Below are 11829 nucleotides of genomic sequence, written 5' to 3' on the forward strand. Positions count from 1 at the left end.
AACTAAGGTTGCTGCTGGAAGAGGTGTTAGTGGGGCCAGCAAGGAGCGCTCACCCTGTGGTCCATGTGGGTCCTAATGCCCCAGTATAGTGACGGGGACACTATACTGTAAACAGGTGCCGTCCTTTGGATGAGATGTAAAACCGAGGTCCTGACTCTCTGTGGTCATTAAAAATCCCAGGGCGCTTCTCGAAAAGAGTAGGGGTGTAACCCCGGCATCCTGGCCAATTTCCCATTGGTCCTTATCAATCATGGCCTCCTAATAATCCCCATCTGTGAACTGGCTTCACCACTCTGCTCTCCTCCCCACTGAGAGCTGGTGTGTGGGGAGCGTACTGGTGCACTATGGCTGCTGTGACATCATCCAGGTGGGGCTGCACACTGTTGGTGGTGGAGGGGAGTCCCCATTACCTGTAAAACGCTTTGAGTGGAGTGTCCAGAAAAGCCCTATCCAAGTGTAAGGGATTATTATTATTATTATTTTCAGGTGGGAGTGCCTGACTATTTCCCAGCCCTACTGTAGCCTTCTAACACTAATCGATCAATCAATTGCGCAGTGCAGCTATTGACTATCATTTAGCCATCCCACCTGCCTTCCTAGATTATATCAGACATTATTATAACACTTGCTTCATCTTCATCTTCAACTTTTGGCCTCATAAGGGAGTGAGAACCCCAGACTCAGGGATGATGAGCTCGGGGTCTCTTACTTGAACCTGGATGGTTAATGTACCCCCACCTCGAGGTTTTAATGAGGACAGTTTCTACAAGCCCTCATCTGTACGTTTTGATACAGACCTCCACCCATTTCCTTTCATCAAAGTCAACTTGCATCTGTTAAACCTTCTCAGAGGAATGGGTCTGCTACAGCTAGAGAACATCCTCTTTCGTGTCATTTTCACGCAATTTGAATGTTATGTAGGAGCAACACAAAAGTAGCACCGACATATTGCGGGGTATAAAAGTGATATAATGCTAGCAAAAATGTTCAGTAATCAACAAAGCAATATCAGTATCAGTCAATACTGCTGTTTCAATCATATAAGAGAGATAAGATCACTTTATTGGCCATATACAATTTCTTGCTTTAGGAATTTGTCTTTTCGCATAGCCCAGCTTGCTCTCCATGAGACACAGACAGGGAGAGAAGCCTGGGGTCAGAGTGCAGGGTCAGCCATTGTACAGCGCCCCTGGAGCAGCTGGGGTTAAGGGCCTCACTCAGGGGCCCAACGGAGTAGGATTTCTCTACCGGGCGTGGGGTATGAACCAGCAACCTTGCAGCCCCAGGCACAGATCCTGAGCCACAGAGCCACCGCTCCAATAATAAAATAATTTTAATAATCAAGTTAATTATTCAATAATCAATAATAATGATTGGATTACATAGGTTCTCATGAGAAAATTCGTGCCACTACAAAATACAGTCCCTTCACTGTGCTAGAGCTGTGAAATCACCAGTGAGGCCATCCAGGGACTGTGAAAACACAGCTGGGCTGGGCCACGGCCAGGAGTGCAGACAAGGGAGCTCTGTTCAGGAGTCAGAAGTTCACACACACACTCGGCACTGAGCAACAGGGCTCCTGGGTTTCCTTAGCCAGACAGAGACCGACCTGCTGCTGAATACATAAGCAGTGCCCTGCAGCCTGAGAGACATGGCGTAAGCACAAATACCGTGCATGTCAGCTTAAAAAGCCCTGTAGAGCTGCAGTTGTATATGAATATAATTCATACATATATGCACACACCTTCATATATGTTGGCTTCGTCACTCTGCTCTCCTCCCCACTGAGAGCTGGTGTGCGGGGAGTGTACTGGAGCACTATGGCTGCCGTCACATCATCCAGGTGGGGCTGCACACTGGTGGTGGTGGAGGGGAGCCCCCATTACCTGTAAAGAGCTTTGAGTGGAGTGTCCAGAAAAGCGCTGTGTAAGTGTAAGGTTTATTTATTTTATACTGGCTACAACATTAGGAACTGCCTCTGCATAACATACTGGGCCTCTGTGAGCATCACAAGGATCCCAATATTCTGCAGGTCTGGGAAATTATTTGCCCCATTTCCATTCACTTTCCTGAAGAAGGATTGCCGGCACCTCCGAGTCCGCCACACATTGTCCGTCGCAGAATCCGTTCAGTCGACTGATGGCGAATATGTAGAAGTCAGTGCTGTGTGTCCTGTTTCATTCCGTACACTCTCTGCGTATGGCTCCACACTAACAGCCACTTCTGCAGGGGCGAGCTGATGCTGGAGGAGCTCCAGACCAACATCTTCAACATGATGGCAAAGAGCATGGGTGAGCTGAAGGAAATGATTCGATTTAATTCAGTCGGAATTGAAGGTCTTAAAAAGTCCATGGACTGTGTGTTTAAAGAGGTTGAGGACTTAAAAGAGTGAAGTAAAAGTTCTTAAACAAGTAAATACCGAACAAGAAAAGCATATTTAAGAACTTGAATTGAAAGTGAACGATGTAGATAGATACCATCGACGATGGAATTTAAAATGACTTGGAGTTAAGGAGGAACGTGATGAGGACATTGTTGCAACAGTGAAGGGTGTCTGTAAAAGGACCCTGCCGGACCAGGAGGACATGATATCGGCTAATGACTTTGTTCACAGGCTCAGGAGAGCGAACAAACTGAACAAACTGAGGTTTGCAGAGGACCTGTTCGCTCCCAGTGACTGCTCAGTTAATAATTATGTTTGGTTTTATTTGTTATAGCAGTATATACTAGTGTTTATTCAGTGTTAGTTTGGAATGGTGTAGTTAAGTATGAAGGACTGTTATAGTTCTGGTTCTTCGAAAAACTAAATAGTTTAGACAGTCTTAGATTTAGTTATTTGCCTTTGTGTATGTCTTTTTCATGAATGCCAGAGGTACTCGAAATGTTGTTAAAAGAAAAACGTTTTTTTTTTTGGTTTGTAAAAAAACCGTGCGCTGAGTTTTATTTTTTACAGGAAACGCATGCATGTTGAAACTAAATTCTATAAGTAATTGAGAAATATTAAAGCAAGGAAAACATGATACATGTAAAATATGCAATTTGATCACATAATTACTTAATGACCTCTGGTAGTTAAATGCTTTTTTCTGCTGCGTTTTTTTCCCTCTTGTACATGATTCTGATCCTCTTGTTGTATTTGTATCTGTAAATTCTATATGTTTAATAAAAATTTTCAAAAAAAACTAACAGCCACTTCCGCGTGTGGAGAGCCGGTAAAAGGCTGTGTGTTTCTGAAATGAAAACGAGCTTCGAGAGAGAAAGCGGGAGGCAGTAAGAGGGTGGTGGAGAGAAAGGGCACTCGGGGGAAGAAAACGAACTGGTGCCGATAAAGAATGAGCAAGAGGAGGCCGGCGGCCAGGGGAGGAAGAGACGGACAGGTTGACGCACAGACCCATAACTCCTCTCGCTTACCACCAGACTCCGGATCATGAGGCTGGAGAGAGAGGAGTCAGAGAGAAAGGGGGAGGGAGAGTGATTTCCGGGACGAGCCACCAGTCAGGGTGTCGGCGGAGTGCGGGGCTGTGTTCCCGCTGCAGCCCTGCGCTGACCTTGACACTGTCGGCACTCAGCTGTTCTCAGGGCCTGCGGTGTGTAGGTGTCGGCTTGACTTGAATGTAGAAACAAATCAACTCGCACAACAGTGAAGTGCTGCAGGTTGTTTTTAGAAAAGTGCCCCGTTGTAGTGTTTATATTACTATCTTCACAACTGAAACGTCGTGTTTTCTCTCTTCTCTATTCAGCATGGAACAAACCTATTACTTGTTCCTATAATATACTATATAATTGCTGTGCGTTGTCCAAACACTCGAGATGAAATTCAAAACACGCCTCCGGCCGTGCTGCGTCCCCCACTTTTCAATGGAAAGGAAAAACATTTTCAACTAATGCCCTGAAACAATTATGTAACTTTGTTTAAAGCGTTTTCTGCTGTCTAAGAAAATAAAACGGAATGTTGTGAACTTGGCAGGGGTGGACAACAACAGCACACAACATGCAACGGTCAGGATTTCTTTGAAGATTTGTGTTAGCGAGTGTTGTGTGTTTTGGATAGTGTGTGTATTAAGAAGTGTTGTGTGTTTTGGATAGTGTGTGTATTAAGAAGTGTTGTGTGTTTTGGATAGTGTGTGTTATTGAGTGATGCGTACTATGAATAAGTTTTGTCATTTTTCTTGAATATCTGACTATTCTTCCGTTTGTTTTTTCTAAGTCCATCCCACCTGTTTACACCAATCAGCCACTCCTGTTGCGGGCTGTACCAGATCTTCAAACCAGAGCCGCTAGTAATATAATAATTGAGACCTTTTACCTATAATTAATCCAGCTAAATCTTTCAGATACTATTCTCATTAATCATCAAAACTGTTGTATTAACATCGTCCTATGATTAATCATCACGAATAAATTTACCATTAATGATGCCATTGTGTTTTAAACTTGATTACTTGGTTATGGTTTCTTTATTACTTTCTGTATTATAGTCTCCTGAAACTATAAACTTTCCTACAGTAATATGGCATTATACGGCGCTTGGAGGTCTCGGACCTGTTCCAGAAAAAGTTTGAGTTTTTTTTTTAAACGACAGCACATGATGAAATCACGGGTAACGTCTTGCGTCCTGGTAAACTTGTTTATCGGAATTGCTGTCATTAACAACTCGTCGGGGGCGATCGAGGGAGGACGGTTAGGAGATAGTAACCCCATCTGAAATTAACTGCATATTTTTAGTGTTATTAAACCGCGGTACCGCCCCCACTTGATGAAAAAAGGGTGGGTCCGGCCCACACGCAGGTGATAAGTGCTGGAAAATGGGCTCTCTCTAAACACCGAGGGTGACTGAGGGAGAAAGAGCAGTTGGGAGTTAAATTTCTTCAGGTTTGGACGCCGAACAGACCCGTCTGCGCAGATCCGCGAGGTGAGCTGGATACCACGGTGTCAGCCTGCGCTTCAAGGCTGTAGCAAATTTCCGTGTAAAACCCGTGTCGTGGAAAGAAAATCTGTCAAGTAAGTGTTGCTTAGCGGTAAGGCTGGGCGAAATGGCCAAAAAACATCACAATAAAAAAATTTCATATCAGTCGATATCGATAATTATCACGATAAATCTCAAATCATTATTTCTTTTAGTTTAAAGGCAGATTTTTTTTTCTCCTGAGTGAAAGTCGAAGAAACAGTTAATTGGAAAATTAAACAACTCTTTATTTTAAGAACGCAACAAACACTTGCCAAACAGCAGAAATATTAAACAAATGAATAGAGAGTATTCAAGTCTTTTTTATGTCAAAATATGCATGAGTAAAATTTTACAAAATAGATATCTTAATAGAAAAATTAAATACTGCAGTGTGATAAAACGCACATAGAAGATGGCTCAGACTGCAAAGTTTAAAATGCTCCGTTTTATGTCTGATCGGAAAAAGCCAAAATATCTCCAGATTACCGGAGTTGAATGATCTTTTCCTTTGACAATGTCATCGTCCTTCGAGCTGGTCGTTGGCAGCACTTCATTTGCTTCAGTGTCGCTCATTTCTCCACTCTTGGCTACATTCCTGTCAGCCACCACCGTGTGGGTAAACATCACGTTATTTTTTTTTATTTATTTTTTAACACCACCACGTTAGCTGCCCGGTCTGCAACATGCACGCGCACTCGCGCAGTATTTTGTGCGCATGCGCAAAGCAGAAACATATATCGAACTTTTGTTAAATTTATATCGAGGAAAATTTTATCGCGATAATTATCGTTATCGAATTATCGCCCAGCATTACTTAGCGGTGTATTCAACAACTCGCCCGTCTTTAAGGTCTAATTAGCTGGGAGCACGGTCTCGGAGAGCCTCGGTGTGTTTGATTTATTTTTTGTTTTTTTTGCTCTTGCCTCAATGTGCTTTTTTTCGGGGCCGGACGATCTTCGCCCGGCTGGAAATGGCTGAGTGCTTTTGGGGAGTTAAAGTAAAACGGGGTCTCTAAATTCATTGATTGGCAATTGGGGCGTAAACCGACGACATTGGTTAGCAAGCTGGTTCGTCCTAACCCGTCTTCCGTGTTCCAATTTTATTTTAGAGAGACCCATATCCTAACGATATTTAGTTGTTAATAGGTTGCTTCTGTGTGGTTTAGGCATGCAAAGGTGATAACTGATATAAAGAACATAATTGCAAGGTGCTCTTTAATTCTTAATCTAAATGGGTCGACTTGACCAAATTTTCCTTTTTTGAAAAAAAACGTACACTGTTAATAACCTCTTAACTCGTAGACCTGTAAGCGTATTGTGTGCTGAAGACGAGCTCCACAGTGTAGCGGGTATGGGAGAGTTAAACATAGCGGTTCTGAAGGAGATTAGAAACGCAGAGAGAAGTCCTACAGTGGAGATTTAAATGTTTTCCAACATTGCGACAGCAAGAGACCTATAAAGGATAAGAGTGGCTATCTTAAGCATTTCTCTCAAGTGTTTACCAAGAAAGGAACATGCAGCGTGCCTCAGACTTGAGGAAGCACAAAGTTCTGTATTAATACTGGAACAAATGAGGCAGAAGTGATACAGGCACTGGAAATTCTTATCTTTGGGGCCTGGTGGAACTCTGCAAATTGTATATGAGGAGACCCTATCCATGGCCAAAACTAATCTCTTCTGATGGCCACTCAAGGGGTGATGCCCACAATACCATTCCTGATGCGGTCTCCATCCATAAAATGGGTAACCAAGTAATTCTAGATGGGCAAGTCTTTCTTGTGGTGAACAAGGTTACAGAAACAACAACTAGAACTAGAGGATTGCCAATGGGGGAAATAGGGGCTTTGTTGATAGTGAGGCTCTGGGACATAAACAGGTCAGTTGGATGACTTGATTTCAGAAGAAATGCCTGTCTATGTAAGATCCCCAGCTGACTGTGCATGTAGGAGCAGGAGCTCTTCCATGAAGAACAAGGAGCTGTCCAGACAACTCCAGTAAGGAGGCTTGAGTCTGAGGAAGGGTTTTAAACCTATCTAGGGTGTTGAACGTTTCCGATGGTGCAGTCGAACAGGAACAGGAAAGGGAAAGAATGTGGAACGTGGAGTAACTGGGCAAGAAGGACATGGGTCAGAGAAGGAGCCGAGAACCCAATGACCATGACTGGGGGGGTGTCTTTCACCGGACAGGTTCTCCAATCTCTTCAGCGTTGCACAGATCTAACATCTTGGAGAGTGGCAAGACATGAGCTAATAGCACGGAGCCTGCAAAGAAGACAATCCCTGATCTTAACCTTTAGTAGCGTAAGGGTGTGAATCCCGTTTGGCCAGGGATCCTAATCGTTACCTTACCTGCACCTCGGACTCAACAGCAGCCGAGTCTGATATTTCTTTCCTCTCATTTTTTAATGGTGGAGCCTTGCTATCCAGCCTAGCAACAGCCAACGTGGCCTCCACAGTGCGAGACTGGCTCTCCGGACTGTTTTGGGGGAGATAGTCTTTCTACCTCCCTCCCCTCCTAGCTTTCCCTTGGCAGCCTGGTCCAGGTGAAGGATTCCTGTGCTTCTGTGACCAGAGCCCTGCCCTGCTGTCTCTTTCAGATCATGGCTGGAGCGTGGAATCTGATTGGCTGGGGAGTACTGCTTTGTCTCTGCAGCCTCACTAGTGAAGCTCAGGTGAGGACCTGCCTGCTGGGGGAGCAGTAGAAACTGCCGTTGACGCAATCCAGGTGGCTGGAGGGTAGCCGTACACTACAGGGGCTGGGTGTGACTCGAGCGAGCATTGTTGGGGTCTGGAACAAGCTCCCGGCCATGTTATGGAAACTGATATCCTTTTATCTTTCAAAAGCGAGTGCCTGCACAATCCCAAGATTTAAATGGCGACTGCACCAAAGATGGTAGCAGAAAGGTTCCGCGTATGAAAGAGAACCATTCTTAAATGAATGAGCGGCTTGCAGAGGGGTGTGTGCAGACAGGAGAAGATTCAGGGAGGTCTGGGGTTCACTCCTGCTTATGTTTTCTTGCAGAACAAGCAAAGAACACCAGTCTCGCAAGGTACGCTTACAGTTTGTTCTTATTCACAAACTCCTGCACTGCCTGATGCAGTCTGTCTCTTCACTCCTCCTAACGCCACTGCATTGCATGTCCTGTAGAAATTGAATTGGTAGTTCTTGTGTGCTAATCTTTTTAGCCTGTTGTATCCCAAAGCCTTTTACTGTCCAGCCTTGGTGACCTTTAGTGATCGGCCCAGGTCACCTTTTAGGTCAGGGGGTCTCCAATCCTGTTCCGGGGGCAGTGTTTGTTTTCTAGGTCTCATAGCTCCGGCACATGAGAACGTACCAGTTTAAGAGTTGCTCCTGTCAAAAACCAGCTTATACCTGGCTTGTGACATTAAGAACCCAGCTCTATTGAACATGTAGATGTGGTCCCGTCAATGGCCAGGAATAAAGACCCCTGTTTTCTGTGCTATACTTATGGTCTTTACCCATCCTCTGTGATGAGATGATTCTGTTTTGCAGGGAGGGACTGTTCCCACATCAAAAGTGTCTCGCCTGGAGCCTCCAGTGGAGTGTACTTCATTCAGCCCCCTGGAGTGAGAAGCCCATTCCAGGTATGGGCCATGCCTCCCTCCAGCTTATGGAGTTTGGATTGGTGTTGAATTCTGGCTAAAGATCCCTGTTCAGTGATACAGCAGTAGTGTCAAAAGATAGGATTTGAACCAGCAACCTCCTAGTGTGGACTGAACAGTCTGGTGTGCCGTCCCCCTCGGTACCCTTTCAACACTGATACCCAGTGCTCGTTCTCATCTAAGAAGCATCTGAACCTCAAGGCCAGCAGTCATATCGCCCTGCAACTCGGAACTGGCAGCCCGCTGAAGCTCCGCAGGTGTGAGCCTGGCCAGTACCTGGATGGGCAACTCCTGGGAAAGACGGCTGATGGAAGAGGTGTTAGTGGGGCCAGCAGGGGGCTGCTCACCCTGTGGTCTACATGGGTCCTAATGCCCCAGTATAGTGATGGGGACACTATACTGTAAAGAAAAGCGCCGTCCTTCGGATGGGATGTAAAACCATCCTGATTCTCCCTGGTCATTTAAAAATCCCAGGGCGTTTCTTGAAAAGAGTAGGGGTGTTACCCTGGTGTCCTACCCAATTTTCCTGCTGGTCTTTACCAATCATGGCCTTCTAATAACCCCCATCTGTAAACTTCATCACTCTGCTCTCCTCCCCACTGAGAGCTGGTGTGTGGGGAGTGTACTGGAGCACTATGGCTGCCTTAGCATCATCCAGGTGGGGCTGCACACTGGTGGTGGTGGTGGTGGTGGAGGGGAGTCTCCATTACCTGTAAAGCGCTTTGAGTTTTCCTTTGAGTTTTCCTGAGAATTCCTTGAGTGTGAGGAATTATTATAAGCTACGAGCAGTCAAACGCACTCTCTGGGCCTCCTCTGGCTGGTAGCCTTTGTGCTGGCTGTAGACTGTCCGTGTGGCCTGGTCTGGTGTGGTTTCCTGTGTGGGGTGCCCAGGCGGTAACGGCGTGTGTTCCAGGTGTACTGCGAGATGCGCTCGGACGGGGGGTGGACGGTGTTCCAGAAGCGCAGCGGGGGCCACCTGTCCTTCAGGAGGAACTGGAAGGAGTACAAGTGGGGTTTCGGGGACCTCCGGGGTAAGCGGGCCGGACGCTGGCGGGAGGTCGGCCGCGCCACGGGGTCTCGCTCGCCCCGGCTCACACGCGCTCTCTCTCTCTCTCTCTCTCTCTCTCTCTCTCTCTCTCTCTCTCTCTCTCTCTCTCTCTCTCTCTCTCTCTCTCTCTCTCTCTCTCTCTCTCTCTCTCTCTCTCTCTCTCTCTCTCTCTCTCTCTCTCTCTCCCCCCCCCCCCCCCCCCCCCCCTCTCGCTGGCCGGCAGGGGACCACTGGCTGGGCCTGCAGCGCGTGTGGGAGCTGACGCGCGGCCGGCGGCGGCGCTCCGTGCTCCGCGTCGACCTGTGGGACTTCGAGGGGGGGACGGCCTTTGCGGAGTACGCGGACTTCAAGCTGGGCAGCGAGGCCTCGGCCTACCGGCTGAGCGTGAGCACCTACAGGGGCACCGCAGGTAACTCGACTCTCTGTAGAGTTTTAAACCGGTCCTCCCCCACCGTGACCCATGATTCCATTATTGCGGACACTACTGCCACGTGTTCCCACTAGGAGTCTTTGGGGGTTGGGGGAGGGAAGGGATTATCAACAAACAGAGCAGCGACTTCAGCATTACGCCTTATTCCAACACGCTTTCTTCTCTGTGCGGGTGTTCGCGTTTCTGACCGCCGTGCGAACAGGACTGTCCGGAATCTGTGCCTGAACCGGGCCGTGAGGGTGCAAGGGAGAGGGGCCTGTAGTAAACACTGCACAGCTCTACAGGCTGAGATTGGACAGGAGTTTGGAATTGTTGCTCTAACTGCCTTCTCGGCTTCCAAGAGCCACAACCCCAACAGCTTGCTTTAGGTCAAGCTAGAAAACTGTCAAGCAAGTGTTTTTTTTTTCTACAACAGACAAACATTTGTATTGCTGCTTTGAAAGCAGAGCACACAGAGGTTTTTATTATGTGCTGTAAAATCTAAATTGGGAACCTCTACACACACTATTTTCACAAAGTCTACAGGAAAAGGTGTCCTTTCGCAGCTTGATCCTTCAAAATGAGGTCCATCCTACTTCCTGCGACAGTCCCCAGCCTTCTCGCCTTCTATGTGGACCGAGTCCTTGTTGGCGAGTCAGAGGACGGTGGAGTTGGAGTGGTGCTGTCATGACCACTAGGGGTGTAACCCCGGCGTCCTGGCCAAATTTCCCATTGGCCCTTACCAATCATGGCCTCCTAATAATCCCCATCTCTGAAATGGCTACTCTGCTCTCCTCCCCACTGAGAGCTGGTGTGTGGGGAGTGTACTGGTGCACTATGGCTGCCGTCGCATCATCCAGGTGGGGCTGCACATTGGTGGTGGTGGAGGGGAGACCCCAATACCTGTACAGCGCTTTAAGTGGAGTGTCCAGAAAAGCGCTATATAAGTGTAAGCAATTAATAATAACAATATTATTATTATGACCAGGGTGTTGGAGTACGATCCGTGTTCAAGCCGATTTGCAAAACTCCTCTTCTCCTGCTCTCTCCCGCCCGTAGGCGACGCTATCCGAGGCGCGTACAGCGGGATAGACCAGGCCGGCGCCGGCTTCAGCACGGAGGACCGGGACCGCGACGGCTGCTCGCCCTGCATCTTCGGCGACGTGGCCGTGGATAGCTGCAGCCGGGAGGAGGGGGGCGCTGGCTGGTGGTTCAGCCGCTGCGGCTCGGCCAGCCTGAACGGGGACTGGCACCCGCGGGGTAGCCACCTGGGCTGGGCCTCAGGCCTGCACTGGCTCACCTGGAGGGGCCCCGCCCCCTACTCCGCCCGGGCCACGCGCATGATGGTCCGCACCCTGTGAGAGGACGGCGCCAACGGATACGGGCGCGGAGCCACGCCGAGCTTCTTGCACTGTTCTGAGCTTTCCAGTGCCACCCCCGCCAGTTAGAGGCAGACTGTTGCTCTGCTGTCTGTTTTTTACGTGCCTGTTTTTAATTGGGTTTTTTCCAATAAATAATTATCCCGCATTCCTGAGGTTAAACTGATTTCAACAACATCAGCAGGGAGATCCTGCTCAAACTGCACTCCTCCTCAGGTGATCACGAGGAGCCCTCATGAAATACTCGGATTCAATGCATTTTGCTATTAAATCGGCTGTTAAAACCTGACTCCTGGGGAGTGGTGAGTCATTCGTGGGGTGGGGAGGTGGTTAAGACGGACTCTTCAGGAATGGATCCTGGCATAAAAAAGGAGAGACGTGCAAGACCAGACAATGAGGTTTGTCCTTCTTCCTATCTCTTCA

The 11829-nt window shown here is 47.7% G+C and overlaps 1 protein-coding gene across 3 annotated transcripts; it reads left to right on the forward strand.

Annotated features, from left to right (window-relative positions):
• Window positions 1–4625: 4625 nt before the first annotated feature.
• LOC148655226 (angiopoietin-4-like) lies at window positions 4626–11534 on the forward strand. Of its 3 annotated transcripts, none has more exons than XM_088645609.1 (7): window positions 4626–5001; window positions 7544–7618; window positions 7969–7996; window positions 8461–8552; window positions 9484–9601; window positions 9842–10027; window positions 11087–11534. In XM_088645609.1, exons 2-7 carry the CDS (start codon window positions 7547–7549, stop codon window positions 11386–11388), a joined length of 798 nt encoding a protein of 265 aa, XP_088501735.1. In that variant the 5' UTR covers window positions 4626–5001; window positions 7544–7546; the 3' UTR covers window positions 11389–11534. The 3 variants fall into 3 exon arrangements, with proteins under 3 accessions (XP_088501735.1, XP_088501734.1, XP_088501736.1); XM_088645608.1 differs by having other exon boundaries at window positions 4629–4912; XM_088645610.1 differs by lacking the exon at window positions 4626–5001 and adding an exon at window positions 5695–5834.
• Window positions 11535–11829: the final 295 nt, after the last annotated feature.

The sequence above is a fragment of the Lepisosteus platostomus genome, chromosome 9 (genome assembly GCF_059453375.1).
Source record: "Lepisosteus platostomus isolate fLepPlt1 chromosome 9, fLepPlt1.hap1, whole genome shotgun sequence".
In the NCBI taxonomy this organism is placed as follows: Eukaryota; Metazoa; Chordata; class Actinopteri; order Semionotiformes; family Lepisosteidae; genus Lepisosteus; species Lepisosteus platostomus.

Coding starts and splice junctions, on each gene's coding strand:
- LOC148655226 (XM_088645609.1), top strand. CDS start 7,547: ATGGCTGGAGCGTGGAATCTGATTGGCTGGGGAGTACTGCTTTGTCTC. Junction 8,553..9,483: donor GAGTGAGAAGCCCATTCCAG/GTATGGGCCATG, acceptor CGTGTGTTCCAG/GTGTACTGCGAGATGCGCTC. Junction 9,602..9,841: donor GGGTTTCGGGGACCTCCGGG/GTAAGCGGGCCG, acceptor GCTGGCCGGCAG/GGGACCACTGGCTGGGCCTG.